We start from the raw sequence: 25,636 nt of genomic DNA, 5'->3' as shown, positions 1-25,636 counted from the left end.
CAGCCCTCCCCCCCTCTCTCTCTCTCTCACTACATGGGGACCCGGTAACCATGGAGACACAGTTGACAGTGTAACATGTTAAAATATGCTAATGAAGGAATGAGAATGGTTTCAGATGAAACAGGAAGAGATAGTGTGTGTGTGGGGCTGGGTGGGTTGCATGCAGGTCGGATCACCAGCTATAACATGATGTTAACCCCCCCCCCCCACACACACACACACACCCCTCCCCCATGTCAATGCATCTGACAGTGACGACCACCATCTTAATGCACAGCGCTGCCCTTCCTGTGTGCATTTCCTCTTGGACCAACAAGCAGCGCATCTCCTTCTAGGTGCAACATGAATAAAGAGCCTCCCCCCTCCCCTAAACACACACACACACACACACACACATCCATAGCAAGGCTATAATAACCTAATAACCTTGCAGCATGGCTTTGGCATGTCGAGACAGAGAAGAGGGGGGGGGGATTGGGAGAGGGAGGGTCTGTTGATATGTAATGACAATGACGCCCTTTGGAGCAAGAAAATACCCCCCCCCCCAAAAAAAGAGAAAAACAGCTGATGCGTTCTCATAAAAAAGAGCAACCCTATTAAAAAAGGTAAAGAAACAACCCGTCTGCAATAGCTGTTATTGTCTAGGACGTGAAGGGAGGTTGTCGGACTTACCATTTCGGGGTTTAGCCGCGCTAAGATGGCGAAGGTGGACAGTCTGTCACACACGCATTTGGTTCGGAACGAGTCGACGAGTACGGCTTTGCAGCCCCTGGCAGACCAGGATCCCAGCAGAGAGGAGCTGCACGGGAGGAGAGAAAAACACACGCGTACGCGCACACACACACACACACACCCACACACACACAGACACGCGCGCACACACGCACACACAGAGAGAGAAGCGATGCGGTGAATAAAAGACACAGTACCGGCATTTAAAAAGAGAGAAAGAGATTTGAGCGGTTCGAGTCCCACCGCGTTGCATTCGCAGCTATTTTTAATCCACTTTACATCTCCGCGGGTCGCGGGCGAAGGCGAAGGCGCAGAGAGCGACGCGCAGGCGGCGACGAAGGAGGCTGCGAGGCGGCGGCGTGCTGCGGGTCTCTGCCCGGACACACCACAGCTGCCGACACACTGCCGGCAGCCCCGCTGGAGCACTGTGGTTACAATTAGTGTTACTATTATAATTATTATATGAGTGGTAGTAGGAGCAGCGTTACTAGTATTATTGTTGTCGTGGTAATTATTATTATTATTATTATTTGTATTATTATTATTATTTTATTTTGTAATACAAAATAGTTGCAGTGCTAAGTATTAGTCGGCTAGTAGACTCCTAAATTAATTACTAACGTATATTTATGAATACATTTTACCCATATTGTTATATATAATAATATATACATATATATAGAATTTTTTTTTTACAATACCCCTGACTTTTAAGAATAATACCATTTGTACACTGTAAAAAAAAAAAGAAGAGCATACTACAGTTTATATTGCAGGCTTGTTGCAGGTGCTACAAACGTGAACTCTGCAATAATTATCACTTTTTAAAATGTATTTGTCAGGTAGAGTGGTTATCAAAGACCAAGCCTGACAACTTACAAATGCTCCCCATCAGAGCTGTGTTTCCATGGTAACAACCAATTACACCTGCTAGCAATAGACCTTATTAGAAAACAACAACAAAGGTGTAATTAATAGCATTCTTACTTCCCAGTTTCACGCTTTAGGACTCTAGCATGACTGACTCGTCTAACTGAGGTACGCAAATGGAATGGACCCATGTCATTCATGACTCCTGGGCTTTTCCTGCTATATTACAGGTCATCAAAAAGGGAACTTTTTGATGAAAAGATGGAATTTAATTTCTGATTTGCTCTAGTCCTGAGTTGGTTTGACCCGCCCATACACCCTGACCTCCTCCTTATGCGGAAAGACACTGAAACGTATTCATGTTTCGTCCCGAAAATTTAAAAAAACAAAAGATTGGGAGAAACTATGTTGAAACGGGGACGGCGTGTTGGAGAGACGAGGCCGGCTACTGGTAGTCGTGTTACATGTCTTCTGATCACTGGAAGCTAATTACCACCAACACCCAATAGGAATGGTTAGCAATAGATTTTGACTTCATCAATGATGAGGTCAAAATCTTTTAGACTCGAGTTCTGACTTTGCATCTTTCATTCCAAATGTCTATTTGTTTCTGTTCTCCTTGCGGACTGAGCTTCAATAACTTCCATATTTGGAATATGTGGAATATTTCCAGAGTTTATTGTGTGGGTTACATGGTGAAAGGGCAAAGCTTCTTTTTTTTTTCAACCCCCAATCAAGCAACAATGTTGAAAGTAAGTTGTGTAAAGCTTTTCTTGTTGCTGAGTCAAACGGTTTGACACACTGTAGCTTGCAGGGTTTGGTAATTTGTCACCTCGGGCAATTAGACAGAAAAGCTCCATGTGACTGGCCCCCTGACACCGACCGCTTCACACTGCTCCGCTCCGGTGCACCGAGAAATTAAGCAAATAAGTCAAATGGGTGATTAAAGCAGCCGAGTGTCACGAATTGTAACGACAGATTTCAATTCTCCATTTACAATCAACATCCACTTGATCGACTCCAACCTACCTGTACATCGACTTGATGGAGCGGCGGCGGCTCAAACTTGTACTCCGGCCACTGAATCCGAAAATGAGACTCATTTCAAATGAGTTGGTTATTTATGTGAAACTCGTTTGGGTCTGACTCGGGGGTCTTCCATTTCATTATATCTGTGTTGCACCTGGGTTCATAGGAATGTGTGTTCTGGGGGAAGATCATATCATCTCTTCCACAGCATTTGCTGGTGCGTGATTACATTATTATGACATGTCATTTAGCAGACTCTTTTATCCAAAACAAATTACAATAAGTTCATCAACCACGAGTACACACTCAGAGCAACAAGAATCATGAGAGTAATATTTCTTCAAGAAAGACAAACGACAAAAATACCATAAGTAATACCATGAGTAATACCATAAGGAATACCATGAGTAATACCACGAGTAATACCACGAGTAATACCATGAGTAATACAATGAGTAATACCATAAGTAATACCATGAGTAATACCATGAGTAATACCACAAGGAATACCATGAGTAATACCATGAGTAATACCATAATTAATACCATGAATAATACCATGAGTAATACCATGAGTAATACCATGAGTAATACTATAAGTAATACCATGAGTAATACCATGAGTAATACCATGAGTAATACCATGAGTAATACCATGAGTAATACCATGAATAATACCATAAGTAATACAATGAGTAATACCATAAGGAATACCATACGTAATACCATGAGTAATACCATGAGTAATACCATAAGGAATACCATACGTAATACCATGAGTAATACCATAAGGAATACCATAAGGAATACCATACGTAATACCATGAGTAATACCATAAGGAATACCATACGTAATACCATGAGTAATACCATGAGTAATACCATAAGGAATACCATATGTAATACCATGAGTAATACCATAAGGAATACCATACGTAATACCATGAGTAATACCATAAGGAATACCATAAGGAATACCATACGTAATACCATGAGTAATACCATAAGGAATACCATAAGGAATATCATAAGGAATACCATGAGTAATACCATGACTAATACCATGACTAATACCATAAGTAATACAATGAGTAATCCAGGACTCTTGACACAACCAAAAATGCAGAGAACATGGCGAGGAGAAGCCTTTATGAGATATTTGATTCACACGCGTGACGAGACACAAATCAATACGCTGTAGTTCCATCGGGAGCCTCAAGAACAGCCTCGTCACGGATTCTCCCAACTGACAACACGAGCGCCAAATCTCACCTCATTTGGTGCTTTGATGACGTCTAATACACAACCGGATTTCCCATAGGCGTTCATGTTTCCTTTCATTTGTCACCTGTCTGTGGAGCAGCTCAACAACAACAAAAACAACAGCCTCAGCGATTGATAACCGTAGCTATTTATCACAGCCACAGCCCTCACACATCCACTGGTCTCATAACTTAATAGACAGAGTCTGCAGACTGTTTGGTGTGTGTGTGTGTGTGTGTGTGTGTGTGTGAGAGAGAGCGATAGTTAGCCCCGGGAAGTGACTCAGTGCTGACATTAGCACATCACCTCTAACAGAAATCCAATATATTAGGAGCCAGTGCAGTTTCTCTGTGTGGCTGACGTGATTAGGCCTCTCTGTGAGCCTCACAGTGGCCCAGCACACAGTCTCTGGCCCCGCCGTCTAATTGGATAATTACGGTGCCGGTCCAGCAGCCCTGCATGGAAGAATGTCCTCTGCCAAGAACCGGCCACTTGGATAAAAAGGCAGCCTTGCCAGCACAGAGGAAATATAAGAGGCTGATATATATTTTTTTTAAAGACACGAGGAGGAGGAGCCATATCTGAAGTTTAAAAAAAAAATTTGGAGCATTATTTATTGTCGTGTTAATATGCACTCCAATTATGATTCTTAATTTGTGTTAAAAGGTAACATTTAAGAGTGCTGTAGGAATGATGTAATTTTTTTTTGCCAACGGGACTTTCCATTCGATGCTTTATTATTGCAGAAAGAAGCTCGGTGGCAGACGTTCCATCGTGAGGTTTACGATGGATACACGTTCTGTTCAGCACGTTTAATTTCTTAAGGGTTTAATGCGATCACCTGGAAGTAAAAAGCTAAAGTTATACTCTAAAAGGACCAGGAACTACACGGTCACATGACTTCACGTCCCCACCGCGAAGCTAAAGGAGGCGAGTTGCTTGTATAAAAAGATGTATACCCTTATTACTGAGTTGTTGTTTTTTGTAGGAGAAAACTTCAAAATCTCTAAAGCTGGTGTTCACCACAGACCTTATTTCAGGGACCCAACAACACAAGCAATAAAAAACGTAGACTTTGAGCTGAGGGAGAAGGAAGTGCAGAACCAACCACGCCGACTCACTTCCTGGTTTGAGGACTCGTTCCTGCAGATTATCACTCCATTGAGTCGACTTCTCCGTTAAACAGTCACGACTGAGGAAGTCATCAGGGTAATCTCGGCGTGAGCTTGGGAGACCACACATCTCGAGTAGAAAGCTAATATTTTCCACATCTCTGTGGTAATAGAAGGGCGGTTATGTCATGGCCGACAGGTTTAGATACGTGGGTGAAGACGAGAGGTTGCTCATCGGCGCCCGATGCTCTCACACAGCTGGTGAACCGGCAGCCGTGAGAGAGAGGAGGGGCCCGCGTGCTTTGAAGGTGAATCCAGGGGGACGTGTGCAGCCGGTCGCCTGTGATGCAGCCGCTTTATATTCACAAGCACTTGTAAACAAACGTGCCCTCCGCCTGCCCGGTGAACTCCCACCTCCGCCTCGGTAATTGTATGACGACCACTGATGAACATTCGAGTCCACAGCGGTCTGATGAGCGGAGGCCGCTCCCTCGACGTCAGAACGGACTCGGGGGAGACGGCGAGATTGAGTTGCTTGATCAGAAGAGAGAGAGGGGCGAGTTAGCGACCGCAGGCTGGTAAACAAAGGCCGGCCTTCTGCAGAAAGTCAGTCTCTCTCTCTCTCTCTCTCTCTCTCTCTATATATATATATTGGGATTTTATTCTCACAATCTCTGGATTCTTTGCAATTACTTCTTTTGACTACTACTTAGCACTTCTACTCTACAACTACTCTTTCTTCTACTACTACTCCTCCTACTTCTTCTTCTACTACTACTCCTACTTCTTCTTCTATCTACTACTTACTCCACCACTACTTCTCCTCTTCTTCCACTACCACTACTCCTACTGCTCTCACTACTTCTACTACTCCTACTACTTCTACTACTACTACTACTTCTTCTTCTACTACTACTACTACTTCTTCTTCTACTACTACTACTACTACTACTACTACTACTACTCTTCTGCTCTCACCACTACTACCACCACCACCACTCTCTCATCTCACCACTCCTCTCCACCACTACCACCACTCTTCTTCTTCTACTACTACTCCTACTACTTCTTCTTCTTCTACTACTACTTCTAGTACTTCTACTTCTAGTACTTTTATACTACTACTACTACTTCTTCTTCTTCTACTACTACTACTTCTAGTACTTCTACTTCTAGTACCTTTTCTCCTACCATACAACTGGGTTGTATGCAATTAGCGATTTACTAAAGCAACATGTACATTAGGATTTAATAATTTACCACAACATCATACATGTTGTTATAGCATGTGTGTTATTGTTTATTAATTTACGATATTGTTAAGGAATGTTTATCGTGAAGTCCTCTGCCGAGAAATTATACTCCATCAGAACTGTCAATTAATTATTGGTAATACTTTTACTTAAATGCTTTTGATGAGAACATTTCGACTGCGGACATGTTCCTCGGTTCCACACCCAGGGTTTTTAACACAACAGGAATAAAGCACAGACTGGCACGTTTTTTAGTTGCATTGCATTTGTATGCCAACCAGCAGTGTTCAAGTTTCCATTCAGGTCTATCCAAAATGTCATTACTTCCTCATTTTATTCTCTGAAGACGTGTTTGTGAAATCGTCATAATTACAATCGGAATTCTTCAGTTATGTGGAAAAAAATCTGTTCGAACTTGAGTGTTTCCGAGATAATAGGTTTAGAAGAATGGAGCGGACCTACGGATGGACGAATTTCTTCTGGCCGCCGCTGTCGCCGGCATGCAGGCGTGAAAATATTTAGAGCTAATCTCCAACCGCGAGATAGAGGGATTAGTGGAATTGCATGTGCATGCTTGTTCTGCAAAATGTTCCTTTAGTGCACAACAACGTCTGTGTCAGTGTGCTGGCTCAGCTAGACGAGAAGAACAAGTGATGTAACAATGTGATCAGCCACAGCAGAGAAGTCGTGCTTGGAAGTTAGTGACGTCACCTGGTTCAATAAGCTTTGAAGTCATCTCAACTGTGGCTGCTTCGTGATTGGATCACAATATAAAAATCGGAGCTTGCGACATATCAACTGGGATACTGGCGACTCTATGGTTGCAAAGTCTAAATGTGTCGCTTTGGATGAGAAGTGTCAGCTAAATGACATAATAATTTAATGTAATGTGTTAAAGCTGCATTCTCTCTACTGACCACCAGGGGCCAACTCCTCTGGTTGTGTAGAAGTCTGTAATTCATGTTTTAAAGATGCATTCTCTCTACTGACCACCAGGGGCCGACTCCTCTGGTTGTATATAAGTATATTCTTTATGTTTTAAAGCTGCATTCTCTCTACTGACCACCAGGGGGTGACTCCTCTGGTTGTATATAAGTATATTCTTTATGTTTTTAAGCTGCATTCTCTCTACTGACCACCAGGGGCCGACTCCTCTGGTTGTATACAAGTATATTCTTAATGTTTTAAAGCTGCATTCTCTCGACTGACCACCAGGGGCCGACTCCTCTGGTTGTATATAAGTATATGCTTTATGTTTTAAAGCTGCATTCTCTCTACTGACCATTAGGGGGAAACTCCTCTGGTTGTATATAAGTATATTCTTAATGTTTTAAAGCTGAATTCTCTCTACTGACCACCAGGGGGCGGCTCCTCTGGTTGTATAGAAGTCCATAGAAAATTGCTGTTATACTTCTCTCTTGATTTATTCCCTTACTAAATATTGTAAACATGAGTTTGTAACCCTAACCCAAACCCAATCTCTAGTTTCAAGTCTTCTTCAATACAGCATGATGTCATCATTTGTTATATTATGGTGCATTTAGAGTCAAACAGACCATAAAGCAGGGGACGCTTTAGGGCAGGGGTGTCAAACTCATTCTCACCGTGGGCCACGTCAGCATCATGGCCGCCTCTTAAAGGGCCAGTGTAACTGAAATTGTATAAACTACTCCCGAACATATAGTTAAATTACTCTTTGCATTTAATTATTGTTTATTTGAGTGTAGAAATATCGTACATAAGAACATTTCTGTAATATTATAACATAAACCCATTTAATTTGAAACTATCAAAATAAAAGTATAGGATTTAAAAATATTTATTTAAGAAAAGGTGATTGTGTGTCTTTCAAGCCGTCAGGGGCCATATTAAATGACGTGGCGGGCCGGATTTGGCCCCCGGGCCTTGAGTTTGTCACCTGTGCTTTAGGGCATAATGTGATTGACAGATCGCTATCTTAGCCGAACACAACATCTCTAAATCACTTCTCCTCAATCCACATATGATAACATAAATCAAAAATGCCGAGCTTGTGACTTCCACAAACCAACGGATGACGTCATGACGACTACGCCCACCTCTAAAACACAAGCAGGTGTTTTAGTTTGAACCCACGACGTTAGAAAGGGACGACATGGGGTCCTGACCAAGTGCCAGGATGTGTGTATTCCCGTGTTTGCGGTGCATGGGGTAAGACGTCCTGTAAATAATCCAAAGTAATAATGTCGGCCTGAGTGAGAGCGACAAAGACAGAAAGACGCCGCAGATGTTCTCCTTATTGATTTCAGGGGACGGCGGTGCGGGGCAAGTGAAGGCCCCACAGCCTCACAGCTCTCATCAACATGACAAGGACGCCTCCAGAGATTCCAATTTCTCTCCCAAATATGAACTCATTAATCACCGCTGCTGTCCGAGATGGAATTTAATTTTGCATTGAACACGTCGCCCCCCCCCCCAACCTCTCAACCAAACATCAGGAGATTACATTCTCTGTCCTTGATATCTTTCTTCCACTGTCTCTCCTGCTGCGTTATCTCTCGCGCCAGATGGAGAGAAATTATATATATCTTCGGCATTTTTTTTGAAATTGGGGGAGGGGGGGGACATATTCATTACATATGTAAGACAACTGATAAGTCACTGAGGATTTGAAAGCTTTATAAAACGGCCTGTGTTGATTAGCTTTATATTTCTCCCTTTTATTTATTCGATTCATGGTCATGTTGTTTGCCCTTCCAATCTTCAAAAACTTTATTTGCTGCAAAAAACATTTGTTAGATTAGCAACTATAACAAGGCCTCTCTTTCTTCGCTTAGGAAACCGAATGTATCCGGTCTACACAATACATATTCATCAGATGTGTGCTCAGTGCCCGTGGTGTACAGATACTGAAAGCCAAAGTACATGTTTGCAAGAGATTATATATAAATATATATACACACACATTATAATTAACCCTGTTAATCTGCTGTCCATGAATGGCAACACTTCCTGCAGAGCTACTTCAAAATAAAAGCCTACCAGAAGAGGGAGGGGCTGCAGCCCTGTGAAGCTTTTAATGAGTACGGTCTGCAGGAAATGAGTTTCACTGATGTCACGTGGAAGAAAGGAGTGCAATTAAAGAGTGAAACATGAAACTTATGAGCGTATTTAATGCACGTGTAAATTGTTTATTTGAAGTTTAATATTTATCTGTACATCTGCAGAGTGTGATTGAGAATGGGCCTCATATTTCTGCACTAACATCCCCAATTCATTGTCACGTGTTTATATTGTACATACATGTTGCTATTCTGTTGTCTTCAATGTATTTTTCATATTCATCCTGCTGGAAATTATGTGCTCACATACACGGCCAATAAAGCGGATTCTGATTGATATAAAGTCAAATGACATCATGTAATACTTAAACATGAACGCCATAATTGCCGAACTCAACTCAAGAATCGAGCAATTCTGACGAATGTACTGATTATAAATCAAATAAAGATGCTATTTGTAAAGTATGTGCACACATACATGGACAATAAAGCTGATTCTGATTGATATAGGTGTCAAATAAATTATATAATACTTAAACATGAACGCCATAATTGCCGAACTCAACTCAAGAATCGAGCAATTATGACGAATGTGCTGATTCTAAATCAAATGAAGACCGGCTTCTCTCAACCGACATGTCCACATCTTCATATTAACGTTTAGTCCATTTCTTAATATTCACTCTGTCCTTTTGTCGTCCCCAGATCGTCGAGTCTTGATCTCGGTCTATATGTGCCGAGCCAAACTTATTCTAATCCATAAACCAACGATGTTCTGCTTCTTTTCGTCTCTCTGCAACACAAGTGCGTCTAAATGCAAATGTCCAGACCTGCACTCGCAATAAGGCGGCCAAACATTTGCCTCTTTCTTCCGACCTTCGTTCTTCCCCTCGCTCGACGCTCACCGTCTCACACACGTCCGTGTTCTCGTCTTGAACAAGTGGAGCACTTTAACTTTTTTAATATTTATTTGGTGTCGCGCTCTTCTTCCCTCGGTAGACTCTGAACTGCTCTCCGTCGCGCGTGTCGATGTGTGTGTGTGTGTGTGTGTGTGAGTGGGAGGCAAAGCGTGTGAGCGACACTTTTAATTTTCCACATGCTGCGTCTGAGCTTTTTCCAGCCGAGAGCTGTCCAACACACCGAACACTGGCTTCGAAAAGAGATAAATAAATGAAAAACAAACCGACCCGCCGCGGAACTTCCAGAGGAAACACGATGGCTCTAAAACATCCACTTGTTGAGCCAGGAACTTTATTTTGTAGACAACATGTGTAAATAAACCCATGGGAGGTTTATTGTTTTGGGTTGATTGCCTGCTTTGTATTTGCCTTATTGGTTTTTGACATATGCCTGGATGATATTGTATTGTATGAAGAATTTATAGAGGCTTTATGCAACTTTCTCTCGAATACATAAATCAGACTTTTATTTTGAAAAGGAAAAAGGAATCACAGTTTTTTTTACGGCTACGGATCTTGTTTCGGACGGATGAGCATTTATACATTTAGATAAAAGCGTAATAGATTAATGGACTTGTTTGAGGCTAAAGCTCTTTACGGTGGTGATGGTTCACAAGTTTAATTCATGTGTTTTGACCCAAAGGAAGAAAATAAATAATAATTTCACCAGCAGTAAGTTCCATGCTACTTCATAAACTCCTGTTACAACGTGTGTGTTTGCAAGTATTCTGTTGAATACTTACAGATGGAGTTTGGACCAGCCAGTGTCAGCTCAGCTTGCTAGAATGAAGCCGTTTGACTTGTAGTCTGTGAAATAATAAACCTAATACCATATTGTTTATTCACCCTAAAAATGTTTTTGTTTATTTAAGCCTAAAAATAAGAAAACTCAAAGTGAAAATGTCGAAAGGTTCTAGCTATGAGATCTTGAGAAAAGTCACATGGTGAAATACTTTTGTTAAGATAACATAACCACATAGTCGGGTTTATTAATAGATTAATAGATATGCAAGTTATGTGAGGAATAAGTCAATGTTGACCTCAAACATACGTCTCCTGGGTCAAATTAATGTTGGTTGATTATTATTCCGTTCACCGCTCCTCCAGCCCGTCCTGTGTGGGAGGTCTTGTTCACGTTTACGTGGATAACGTGACATCAATTCATTTTGAGGGAAATCTACGATTTACAGAGGATACTTTTTTTTTATAGGTACGCAGATACTGTTAGGAGGTCCTAATTCTTCAGTTGTGAGCCATTATAACTAAAACAATATCCATATTTATATTGAAGAAGAAGCTTAGGGGATGATTAAGTCAAGTATTTATGAATTAAGTTGACCCTGTTTTTCTTCAGATATGCCACATTTCCACTAAACTTGTCACTACCATCCAACATGTTCTTCAATTATTATTTTTTCAAATTTTCCAAGGAGGTTTTTGCTTTAATGCACATTATGAAAATACGCATGGAAACACAAATACTAAAGTTTGTTCCTATTCTTGGACTCTCGGGTGAGTCCTTGAGCCAGGAAGAGAATACATGTCTAACTTTGACATTCTGGAAACCTTTAGTTTGACAGTGGAACTAAAAGGATGATAATCAGGTCCCAGCATGTGTTGAGGTTCATCCTCTAGGGAACATTTCACAACAATCTGGCCCTTCATTTCCTACAGTATCCTGCTTATGACCTTATTATGGATAGCGGATAGTAAGTCAACAACATATTAGTAACTGGCAGCATTAGTAGTGCACAGTAAATTCAGTTCAACAATATTTTCAGGCAGTAGAGGCAGAAATATCCTGACTCTCAGTTTCTAATATGGATATCATAATCCACAGGGTCATATCGGGTCACCACATTAGGCTGCAATCAACAATATGTTCAATCTCACCTGTCGTTCTCGTCCCAGGTTAAGCAGGTTTGGTTGGTGGTGCCCTAATGAAGAAAAAAAACCAAAATCACAGATAATCGCCGTGACAGAGTATCGGATAAACATCGAAGTAAAAATAATAGCTTAGCGACTGAAATTGCTTCAAGACCAAAGTCACTCACGTTGTACATGTGAGAGAACTCGACCACCACCGGAGCGGAGAGGAACGCCGGCGTGGGCTTGATGGTCACCGACAACACCTTGGAGTTCAGGACGGTGCTGTTTCTAAAGGAAGGGAGAGAGAGAGAGAGAGAGGGTCATTGGACATTCAGAATAATATGGACATGGTCAAAGTACCCCCCAATGATGATGCTAACTCACTGATATCAAGCATTTACATTGTGTGTGTGTCTGAATGTCTGAATGTCTGTGTAAACTCGTTTTGACAGGTTTTAAGTGATTTTTTAAATTATTTTTTATTTTTCAATTACCTTTTTGTATTAAAAATAAATAAAAAAATCACATAAAACCCGTCAAAACGAGTTTACACACACACACACACACGAACATACACAAATTCAGACACACACACGTTACCATGTGAGGTATCAGTACATTAGCAAGCTAATAATTTATATAAGAACTTAACTTATAAGTATGTGGGGCTGATGGAAAAAAATTAATTTAGCAGATATTTAGCAATTTTCAGAATAATTTCTATAATAATTTCATTAAAATGTAATAACCACCGTGAATATTATCTCGGGGTGCCACCGCCGCGCCCTTTCGCTTTCATTGGCAACGTCAGATTTGAGGGCGCAAAGAAACGCGTCAACGTGTCTGCTCCGCTTACAAATTATCCTCGATTAGCGCCTCGATTGTCCGAACGGAAAAAATTAAATATGGAACAAATTATCGCCTCGTAATCGGCGTGCTCGGCTCTCGGAGCGGACGTAGAACCCCAACCTGCCGAGATAAACCCCGAGGAGTTCCACGATGTCTTTGAATAGCTTATGTTTCAACATGTCGGGGGCGTTCCCTCGTTCTATTTTTTTAATCGTTTCTTCCTGTTTAGTATGCATTGCAATTTCTGCTTTTTAGGTGCCATCAATCATGCGGAAGGAGACAATCGGGGGAGGGGGGGGGGGGTCAAACATGTTCAACAGCCCGTGCTGCTGGGTTCTCCTTCACATCCTCACTGTACCCCGTACGCACAATCGCCCTCGCACCTTTCCAGAACACAATCAGTCAACGGAACGGTTTGTGTCGTCTCGTCTCTCGCCTCAAACTCATCTCCCTTTTTTGTAAAAAATTTTTATGTTCTTTGGGGAGAGGGGAGGGGTTGGATTCAAAATACAGGAACAAGGATTAAAGTAGAGCTGAGAGATATGGAAAGCAGCGGCGTCAGTGGGAGCGAGGGTCTGCTTCCTGTCCCCGTGCGTTACCAGTTCATTAAGCGCTTTAACACATTAGCATAATAACCAAATCAGCCGCGGTCATAGATAGCAGGCTTTTTGCACACAGAGGCACGCGTACAAGTATCCACACACACACACACACACACACACACACACACATATATGTTAATCATCAGCAGCTACTTCCTTCTAGAAATCTCCCTCGTAGAGATTAAAGCACACAATCCAACATTGGGTAATTATTGTTGAAAAGTACTTTAGTCAAGTGATTAGAATATATTTTTTTTAAACAATTGGACGTGTTTTCATCCAAACTGCTGCTTCAAAATAAAAGCTTTTTTTTTTTAACCCTCCTGTTACCTTCAAATTTATTAAAATCTTTTTGCCCTTGGGGTCAATTTGACCCCAGTATTTAAAACCTCCAGAACATTATTTTAATTCATATTGTTTCCCAAGTTTAAGTGTGAGGTACTTTATGTTTGTTTGTTGACTACCTAAATAGCCCTTTAAATAAATAAAAAAGTGGATATTTCTTGTATGCGTTACAAATTGACCCCAAAGAACACCGATGGGTACAAGTTGGATACAGGACATTGAAAACATATCATCATGTGAATTCGATCTTTTCCCAGTTGTCCCCAATAAATTAGGAAAAGTCATGAAATATGAAGCAAAATTAATGATGTCAATAATTTTTTTAGAGACGTTAAACATTGAATGGGGTCAAATTGACCCCAAAGGTAACAGGAGGGTTGAATAACAAAATAACGTGGGACTTTTATTGTAAATAATCTATGTGAAAATGTTTTGTTCAAAACCGAAAGCTCGTCTGCAGCCGTGCTGGCCCGTGAGGCAGCTCTTGGCGAGCTACATGCTAACGTGCTAACGAGGACCATGATGCCAACGTGACGATGTTCAGCACGTCCACCTTCATCTAATCTCTTGAGCATTTTAATTAACGGCACGCGGAAGAACTGCTGAGGTTGATGGGGATGTTTCACAGGTCATAAACCAACGTTTATGTAGAAGTCGTTAAAATGAATAAAAATTCATCGTGCGTGCACGTACGTGCAAAATTTCATGCCAATAATTCCAATAGAGAGAAATTTCCATCTCTGTCATCGTGTGCTAAACATCGAGTTATCAAGCATGATGCAATATTAATTTGAATTTTTTCATGGAACAAGAATATCCAATCCATTCTGTTACATTCCCGTTTAGTAAGTATTCCATGTACCCGAACAGAACTGTGAAATAATGTATTTTAAATATTTTTTTAATTCCCTGACTCCCACATACAGTATATGAACACACCCCTTTAAACGATGTTGGCATTTTTCATGACCGGAGGGAAACGTGCTCAACCATCAACAGACGCCTGTGTGATCTCCCGGTAGAGCTTGTAAAAAAGTCGGTCGGTCGGTCAGTCGTCAGTCAGCCAGTCAGTCGGTCGGTCTCACCTCTGCAGAGCCAGGATGCTGCCCAGGTTCCTGTACAACACGATGCCGGTCACAAACGTCGAGGACTCGTCTGCTTCTGTGTAGGGGAAGAACACACACACACACACACACACACACACAGACACACACATACAGAGCAGGGAGGTTAAAGTCAAAATAAGAGAGGAGTGTTTTCGAGGGCTCCGGTCTGTGTGAGCGCGGCGGCCGCCTGGAGAAGAGAAGGCAGGTCAGCCATGCTGTGTCCACCGAGAGCTCTTTACACTGGAGGTGGCCGACATGACCAGTCAGCTATGAATGCTGACTGGCTCACACTGCTTTATAGGCACACACACACACACACACAGACACACACACGCACACAGACACACACACGCACACAGACACACAGAAACACACACACACACACAGACACATAAACACACACGCACAGACACATAGACACACACGCACGGACAAACACAGACACATACACACACACACACAGACACACACACCTTCGCACACACAGACACACACAGACTCACAGACACCCACACACTCACACACACCTACGCACACACACACACTTACAGACTCACAGACACACCTACGCACACACACACACACTCACAGACACACCTACGCACACACACAAACACACACACAAAGACACACTCAAAGACTCAAACACACACACACTCACATACACACACATACAGACACAGACATACCAACGCACACACAGACACACACTCACAGACACACACACACCCCTATGCATGCACACACAGCATCTCTATAGTAACAGACAGCAGCCTGAAAAAAAGAAATGATAAAAAAAACTGAATTACCGCCTGGTTTCTCAGTTTCAGTTTACATGTGTGTCCAACAATCTTTTCCACATTAGTTTTTCATTCGTACGTTTGAGTTATTGCAACCAACGTGTGACCTGAGGTCAGATTGTGTGTGCGTCAAATCTGAAGAAATGAGCTCAAATCGTTCTGTGAGTCTGGTGTTCAGAGAAGAAGAGGAACCTGAGGTCACAGTGACGTCACGTATCACCACATCGTGTCCTTTGCTCTCAGAGTATCGGCTTTACTGCGACCCGAAAAGTGCAACAACAATGACAAACACTCCTTTTTAAAAATGTCTTCCTGTGCGGGTCAATAGGAACTGAGTGGAATCAACTGAAATAACATATGTTGAGCTTGCTTTACTAAGAATCCCTGTTGTGTGCTTCTCCTGAATTCTGCTAATATTAATATAATATTATCACTCATATGAAAAGTCTGCATAGAAACCGTCTGGTTTCAGGTTATTTCTTAAGTTTTAGGAGATTTACTCGGTGCATGTTGTGACACCATCCAACATAAAATCATTAAAAACTAGAACGGGCACTCGGTAGAGCGCATACCTTCGCATATCACAAGATTGGGCATTGAATTATGAACATTTTGGCATTAGTTGCATGCCACTTGGATACAAATTGGCCGTGCTATGGTAACAAGAAGATTTTGACCTTTCCATGACCTTGACCTTTGACCTGATTGATCTCAAAATCTAATCAAATGGCCCCCAGATAATAACCAATCCTCCCACCAGATTTCATGCGACTCAAGAATATTTTGACCTTTTCATGACCTTGACCTTGACCTTTGACCCGATCGATCCCAAAATATAATCAAATGGTCCCCGGATAATAACCAATCATTCCACCAAATTTCATGCGATTCGGTTTAAAACTTTTTTTGTTATGCGAATAACACGCATACAAATAAATAAATAAATAAATACACGGCGATCAAAACATAACATTCAGCATTTTCAATGCGAAGGTAAAGAGAAGAAGTCCATCTTCAAAATGAGATTATACACGGATCAACATGTTATTTTCAGTGCCAACATCTTTTTTATTTAACATAAACTAGTTAAAAGGTCAAATACACAATGACATTATGGTTATGGCACAAAAAAAAAACGTTATACATGCCGTCAAGTCACAGCCAGTGGCAGAAGCTCCTATGAATCGGGGCTTAATCGATTATTGCTTCCTGTCGCTTTCACAATAAATCAGATACATATCATCACATCATAATGCATCTTTAATCCCTAACTATTTATTTGCGAGCTTTTTGTTTCCTGATTTCTAATTATTTACTCGTTCTCACCTTTGACCTCGATCGTCCTTTTTCATGCACTTTCTTTTTTACATCTTACGTTCACTAGAGTCAATATATTGCGACACCCTTGTAACACACTCGAAATGGTCTTGTTTTCTCAATGGTGCTGTGTGAATACAATGCCTTGCTTTGTATGAACCTCCTACTGTTTTCGAGTCTCTCTATCTTACGACACAAAGGCCACTTTGTGGAGTAAGATAGAGAAACAACTGCCCTTGAGCAACCGCTCCGTCAGACTTACAACCGAGAATCAACCGGAGTCCTGGTTTTACAGCCCGGCCCGGAGGACTCTGGCATCACGTTTGTTTTAATGAAGGCTGAAGTCAACGTGCCACATGCTTCTGAACTCGTGATCCCGAAAAATGGAACGCTGTTGTGTCGTCCGCTCCGGGCGCGTCGGTACGTGCGTGCATCATTTATTTATTTTTCTCTCGTGGGAAGGGCGCACCATTTAAATCCAACCCCCCCTGGAAGAAAAAAAAGTACAACGTCGAAGAGGCAATTACAGAATGCAAATGCGAACGAATGGCTAAATGTCAGCCGCTAATAGTGCGAGAAGTATATAGGACGCCATTGAAATAGTTTGGCTTTAAACTCCGCCGGAGCCACTGGCCGAGAGGATAGAAGGAAAGGTCAGGGCTCCCTCTGATGGAAATGTCCCTCGAGTGAAAGGATGTGGGGGGGGGGGGATACAAGAGATGGACTGACGGACTCCGACATCACACCTCAAATGTGCTCTCTTCCTGAGGATCAAAGCAGGGTCCCACGAACAACGCTGGGGGAAATGGACTGAATGTTCTCAGCTGACCTGAGAAGAATTGATCAAAAATGGGTGACGCCCGATTCATTTACAATATATGTTCTACACATGTCTGACTTTTCTTTATTTGTATTCTTGTATTTTTTTTATTATTGTATTATTTTTTTAGATTTATCAAAAATTTTCTTTTTGTCATATACAAAGTTTTCTCGCGTTTTTTTTTTGTTCAGTAAAACTGAAATATATATAAAAAATAAAGAAAAAGGTAAACAAATGAAAAAAATCTCTGATTTTAGAGATTTGATTTGATTTTGAGATTTGATTTTGAGATTTGATTTTGAGATTTGATTTTAAGCAGCGCTTCATCGGCCCACCTTGGCCACGTGGTCATGATCCGCTTTGCAGTGAGTGGCTGGAGTTCCGCGTCTACGGCCTGCGTGTAGTTAAAAGATGCTCCGGGTGTGAGACCTTTCCATTTGTTGACTTCCTGTGGTACGCCACTGTTTCTGAACACCAGGGTCCTCATTTTACTGCGGAAAAGTCTGTCAGTCCGGCAAAGTCAGCAGCCCGGTGCCTGGTTTTGGCTCCCAGTAGGGGGGGGGGAGCTTGAAATAAGTCATTTCTGCCCTCAGGTCATCTATCGGCTGATATTGATCGCTGCGTCTCTACGGCGCCCCCTGCTGCCCGTCGCGTAGCCGCCGGAAACAAATGTGTCGAAACTCTCGAGACTGCTGGACTACATGGAGGCTGGTGAAAAAAAGGCCCCGGGCGCGACGAGAAGCTTCTCTCTTTTTTTCGGCAGCGGTGTCAAAGGTGGGACCAAAATAAAACTAAAAAAACTCCCATCTGCCGAGCCATCTGAAGACATCCAGCTCTTCTGCTCCGTCGGCAGCCCGGCAGCGGCGTGCCAGGCGGCATGCTGGGGCTGTAGCTCCGGGGTAACAGCTGAGCTCCCGTGGGCATCGGGGGGGGGGAACCGGTAAGATGAGTGTGTGTGTGTGTGTGTGTGTGTATGTGTGTGTGTGTGGGGGAGGATGGAGTATTATGTGTCCTGCTCATCCTATATGCTCAGCCAGATTGTCTGTGCCCAACAAGCCGGCAGGGACTTCAACCCGCGATTCGATAGACGCTGTGTGTCTGTCTTAGAGAGGGGTCATGTGCCTGTATGGAGGAGGAGGGGGATGGGGGGGGGGGAGCGTTTTTGATGTATCTTGCCTTCTCGATGGAGGCTTCAATTCGCAAATAATTTCACTTTGCCTCTAAATTAATTTGCCGTGCGTCCCCTCGGATACACGGCGTCCGAGGAGTTGTTTACTCGTGCGCTTCCACCCCCGGTCAACAGGGGGCAGTAACACAAGACGGGTTGCGATGCTCCAGCGGCGATAGTGCAGACAGCTGGTAGACGTACGCTACCTCAAAGAAACCCACAATGCATGTGTTGCTGAGTAACACTGCATTCAAACACAACTTCTGATTATTTACATGCCAATGTTCATTCGGGGCCGACGAGAAAGTTATAATATGACGATGGTGTATGTTTTTCTTATCTCATAAAGACACAATTTGAATATTTGCAAGTCGATATGGATAATAAAAAAAAGCCTTTTCTATCCCTTTAAGATCACATCCCTGTCACACTGTGCACAAACAAAAAGAAATGTATGAAGAATATAATATATGTATTTTTTTGATGTATTTCTTTTCACATTTTCTTCCTCTAAAACAAAACGCAATGTTAACCCACACGAGAAAGAGATATGAATACCATGACATCCATCCGTCAATCTGTAACTTTAACCTCTGGAGCGCTTCAATCTAAACACTCTTTTTATCCCAACAATCAAAAGCAAAGAAATATTCCGTTGATATGAAACTCGAGCTGCAATTAACATATGCGGCATAATCTGCTGAGTCATTTGTTTTCTCGGTGCTTGTTGTTGGGTTCACAAAGAGGAGGCGAATGCTCTCCGGCCCGTGTAACGCGCTTTCACGAAGCCTTCAGAGGCGTCGAGACAAAACACATTTCTCTCCGTTCTCTCGTCGTCCACGAAGCATTTATTTTGTATTTTTTTGGCCGACGACGTGGCGGCTGACGAACAAGCCGGCGACGGCTCCTGAAGACGGCGTGTCTAACACCTGCCATGCAGTCGGGAGGCTCGCTCCGAGGAATGTTTTGCGACTCGTGATGCGGCTCACGACTCAACATGAATATTGGTTTTAAAATGGGGGAGAAAAAAATTGATACAAAATCCAGATTATATTCAGTGTTTGCCACAGATGATGTGTGATGAAAGTGTAGTTCTTGTGCCTCATTGGGGCTTTTTCTAACTAAATTTGTTGTTATTTTAAAGCACCTTTAAAGACAAACATGTCCCCATTGAAGACCATGAAAACCCAAATGTTTGCTCCCATTACAGCATGCAAACAAGTTCCTTTATGTACGTTTTTTTAATCTAGAACCACAACATCAGAATTGCAACCCGATGCTCATTATTGCCGTATAATTATAATAATAATGAAATAATAATATTATAAAAAAATTAAAATTCCCAGAGTTGTTAGTAAGAAAAACATGTACATTTGTGGAAGTTGCATTATGCAAAGAAATGAGCATTTAACCCTTGTGTTGCCTTCGGGTCAATTTGACCCGATTCAATGTTTCACCCTCCTGTCGCCTTCGGGTCAATATGACCCGATTCAATGTTTAACCCTTGTGTTGCCTTCGGGTCAATTTGACCCGATTCAATATTTAACCCTCCTGTCGCCTTCGGGTCAATTTGACCCGATTCAATGTTTAATGTTGGTGTTCTTTCGGGAGTCAACAAACAAACATAAAGTACCTCACACTTAAACTTGGAAAACAATATTAATTCTAATAATTTTCTGGAGATTTTAATAGCTGGGGTCATATTGACCTCAAGGGTAAAATATGTTAGTAAATATAAAGGTAACAGGAGGGTTAAACATTGAATCGGGTCATATTGACCCGAAGGCGACAGGAGGGTGAAACATTGAATCGGGTCAAATTGACCCGAAGGCAACACAAGGGGAGAGCCGGGATCGACTAATGGGGAGAGCCGGGATCGAACCGACAACCTTGGGGTTGCAGGATGACCCCCTTACCCCACTGAGCTACAGCCGCCCCAAATATCTGGCCTGTTCGACCTTAATGGAGTTTGTACTGCTCAGCTTCTGAGGACGAGAGCCGGAAATGTGTCAATTCGATGATGCTCATTATTGAGGGCATAGTCAGAGGAGGTGCTGTACTGGACTAAGAGGGGATTCCGTTGGGCCGACTGTGGGTCAGTGGTTAGCAGGTCTGTCTTTCAATCGAGGGATTGGTGCTTCAATCCCCATAGCTGCGACTATGGTGTATGCATGTCACATGTAAAGTGTCTTTGAATACATTAAAAATATATTAAATGGATTATTATTCAAATGCTTTTCCCCTTCCCATTTACACACACACACATATATATATGTATATATATAAAAATATAAAATATATAAATATACAAATATATATATATGTGTGTATATATATTTTTTAATATATATAAATAGAAATATATAAAAGTACGAGTACGATAAAAATATATTAAATGGATTATTATTCAAATGCTTTTCTCTTCCCATTTACACACATATATATATATATAAAAAATATAAAAATATATTTATATACAGGACTGTCTCAGAAAATTAGAATATTGTGATAAAGTTCTTTATTTTCTGTAATGCAATTAAAAAAACAAAAATGTCATGCATTCTGGATTCATTACAAATCAACTGAAATATTGCAAGCCTTTTATTCTTTTAATATTGCTGATTATGGCTTACATCTTAAGAAAACTCTAAAATCCTATCTCATAAAATTTTAATATTTCCTCAGACCAAGTAAAAAAAAAGATTTATAACAGCTGAGTGTTTGTCAAGGCTCAGGAAACCCTTGCAGGTGTTTCGAGTTAATTAGACAATTCAAGTGATTTGTTTAATACACTACTAGTATACTTTTTCATGATATTCTAATATTTAGAGATAGGATATTTGAGTTTTCTTAAGCTGTAAGCCATAATCAGCAATATTAAAAGAATAAAAGGCTTGCAATATTTCAGTTGATTTGTAATGAATCCAGAATGCATGACATTTTTGTTTTTTGAATTGCATTACAGAAAATAAAGAACTTCATCACAATATTCTAATTTTCTGAGACAGTCCTGTATATGTGTGTACATATATTTTTTTATATATATAAAAATAGAAATATATAAAAATAGAAATATATATAATAAATACATCTAAATATATGTATATAATAATATATATATATATAAATATGTATAAATATATAAATATATATATATATACATGAATATATAAATATATGAATATATATATATATATATATATATATATATACATATACATATGACCTGACAATGCCCTCAACTGAACAAAAACTGAACGTTTCATGCATCATAAAAGACACCTTTATGACAGAAGCACTGTATTGGATGTCATTGGATGTCGTTGGACGACCCGTGTGTACCTAATAAAGAGGACACGGAAAGGCAAATCCACAACGAATGGATAGGGGCCTCTGATAGGAGGACTGGGAATTAGCGCTTCACTTACGGCACAACCACACACACACACACACACAGGATTTTTCACAATGAAACATTTGCAACGGCGCCACGGAGAGAAAAAAGCCTGAACAGAAACAATATCAGACACGAGAGGAAACACCAACAGAAACAAGCTTTTTAGTGACAATTCTAAGCGATAAATCATCACAATATTTCCGGAGACCCCCCGACGACACACACATTCCTGCTCGTCCGTGCTGCCGGACCACGTTCTATAATTTCCTTTCCGTCTGCGAGCATCACGAGTATGGAAATACTCCTGCTTTGCAATTCAGCGCCGGCACAATATTAAAGGCAGATGTGCTTTGTATTAACAATTTATGAACCAAACTCCGGCTTCCTGGAAGACAATGTGTCTTTTTTGTTGTTGTTGTGCAGCAGCTGAACTCTGGGCGGTGACGGATGATGTTTTTCTCCTGCGTGTTTTATTCTCAACATTAAATTGATGATTGCTGATTGCAGATTTATGCCAGTAAACACTGTCTTGTCCTGTTGCACTATTTCAGCTTGTTTTCACACACGCACACACACACACACGCACACACACACCCACACAAACATGCACACACACACACACGGAGATCCACACCCACAAAAACACGCACACACAGACACACACACACACACACATAGACACACAGACACTCACACACACAGACACATAGTTACACACACACAGAGACACATAGTCACACACACACACACACAGACACACTCACACACACAGAGACACATAGTCACACACAGACTCACACACACAGACACACAGACACACACACATAGACACACAGACACATAGAGACACATAGTCACACACACACACAGAGACACATAGTCACACACACACACAGAGACACATAGTCACACACAGACACACACTCACACACACACACAGACACACACACACATAGACACTCACACACACAGACACACATAGTCACACACACACACACAGAGACACATAGTCACACACACACAGACACACAGAGACACATAGTCACACACAGACACACACTCACACACACAGACACACAGACACACACACATAGACACACAGACACATAGTCACACACACATAGAGACACAGTCACACACACACACACAGACACACAGACACTCACACACACAGAGACACATAGTCACACACACACACAGAGACACATAGTCACACACAGACACACACTCACACACACACACAGACACACACACACACATAGACACTCACACACACAGACACACATAGTCACACACACACACAGACACACAGAGACACATAGTCACACACACACACAGACACACAGAGACACATAGTCACACACACACACAGACACACAGACACATAGTCACACACAGACACACACTCACACACACAGACACACACACATAGACACACAGACACATAGTCACACACACACACAGAGACACCTAGTCACACACAGACACACACTCACACACACACACAGACACACACACACACATAGACACTCACACACACAGACACACATAGTCACACACACACAGACACACATAGTCACACACACACACAGACACACATAGTCACTCACAGACACAGACACAGAGACACTCACACACACAGAGACACATAGTCACACACACACAGAGACACATAGTCACACACACACATAGACACAGACACACACACATATACACAGACACACACACACATAGACACACAGACACGCTCACACAGACTGAAAGGCCGGCTGTAATCAGTGTCCGTGGGAACATGTTTTGCTCTTAAATGATATGCAGAGGTATTCTTATCCATAATAGATATTCCTATACATAATAGATATTCTTATCCATAATATATATTCCTATACATAATATATATTCCTATACATAACAGATATTCCGATCCATAATCCAAGAGGCTCATATCTCCTCACCTGGCTTGCCAGTGGACAGGATGTTCTTGGGGATGGTGACTCTGTCCTCGGAGCTGCGGGCCCAGTCCACCATGCCCCTCCAGCCCTTCAGGGGGAAGCTGATGTCTGCGTGGCCCACCATCGGACGCTTATGGACGCTGAACACTGGAACGGAGAGGAGAGGGACCACTGAGACGAGCTCTTCATGCACCTTTTGATATGAATACTTCCATCTTCTTTCACCAGATGTGCATTATTACGGTATATGTCTTACCAGCCTCCTAAAGGCTTTGACCACCTCAACCAGAATCTCACCAGAAGTCACGGGCCTCATGTGAACACAAAGCGTTGATTCAAATGTATAGTCATGTCGCGTGAGATGTGTGTTTTTCTCCGGTCTTAAGTGGGCGGAGCACATCTAAAAAAACAAAAACATTAAAGAACGGACAAAATGTAAGCTCAGAACTGAAATGAATAAAGTCTTGAAACTGGATGTTTACCCTCAAAGTCAAACGGTAAAACAGGCCCCGTCTTAAAAGTCATATCCGTTGATGTTGTGTTTTACAAGTCACACTTCAAGACTCACTTTTCACTTGAAATTAGCATAAACCAGCTGACACCATTACGCCTGGAGCAATAGGGATGGGGATTGGGGGGGGGGGGTAGTGGTACTCCAGCCTTGAACGCCATGATATTGCTCCACTCGTGTTAGTATTCAGTGATTGCTCCGTGTGTGCATGTGTGACATGTGAGCTGACAACGCTGATGATGGATGCAGGTGTTTTGATGCTCCGCTGCCACTCGGAGGTCATTTTGTATTCCATAGACACGAAGTAACTCACCTTCAAATTTGGAGAAGTAACAAATCTGAAAAGACCGTCTTATTATTTACGACTATCTATTTGATTTCCCCGAAAATTGGATTTTCCGGACACTTGAAAACAATGTAAAATATTCTCAGATTGACCCTCCCAAAGAGACTACGACTCCTGACGAGAACCTCTCGACAAAGACTCAGGTGGATCCGCTCTGTAGCAACAGTGAGCAACACCCCCCCCCTCAGTCCCCCCTCCTCTTTTTGTTGTTCTTTTTTCTCTTTTGTTTTCGATTATTTATTTTTTAAAATCATAATTTTTTCTTTAGCCATTTCTCATTCTCTTTTTTTTTATA

At 41.7% G+C, this 25,636-nt stretch overlaps 1 protein-coding gene across 6 annotated transcripts in view; it reads right to left on the bottom strand.

The window, feature by feature from the left end:
• Positions 1-25,636, bottom strand: part of adgrb1a (adhesion G protein-coupled receptor B1a) — a 164,242-nt gene that overhangs the window by 43,602 nt on the left and 95,004 nt on the right. For all 6 annotated transcript variants that reach the window (XM_056434458.1, XM_056434456.1, XM_056434457.1 and 3 more), the window contains exons 13-17: positions 24,488-24,631; positions 15,010-15,085; positions 12,314-12,416; positions 12,153-12,196; positions 673-799 (exon numbers count right to left, since the gene is read on the bottom strand). In XM_056434458.1, the coding sequence (XP_056290433.1) occupies positions 673-799; positions 12,153-12,196; positions 12,314-12,416; positions 15,010-15,085; positions 24,488-24,631 (494 nt within the window). The remainder of the gene's footprint in view (positions 1-672; positions 800-12,152; positions 12,197-12,313; positions 12,417-15,009; positions 15,086-24,487; positions 24,632-25,636) is intronic.

Source organism: Pseudoliparis swirei, chromosome 16 (genome assembly GCF_029220125.1).
Source record: "Pseudoliparis swirei isolate HS2019 ecotype Mariana Trench chromosome 16, NWPU_hadal_v1, whole genome shotgun sequence".
Taxonomy (NCBI): domain Eukaryota; kingdom Metazoa; phylum Chordata; class Actinopteri; order Perciformes; family Liparidae; genus Pseudoliparis; species Pseudoliparis swirei.
Note: the sequence above shows the minus strand (reverse complement) of the source record. Positions and strands in the feature narration are given on the sequence as shown.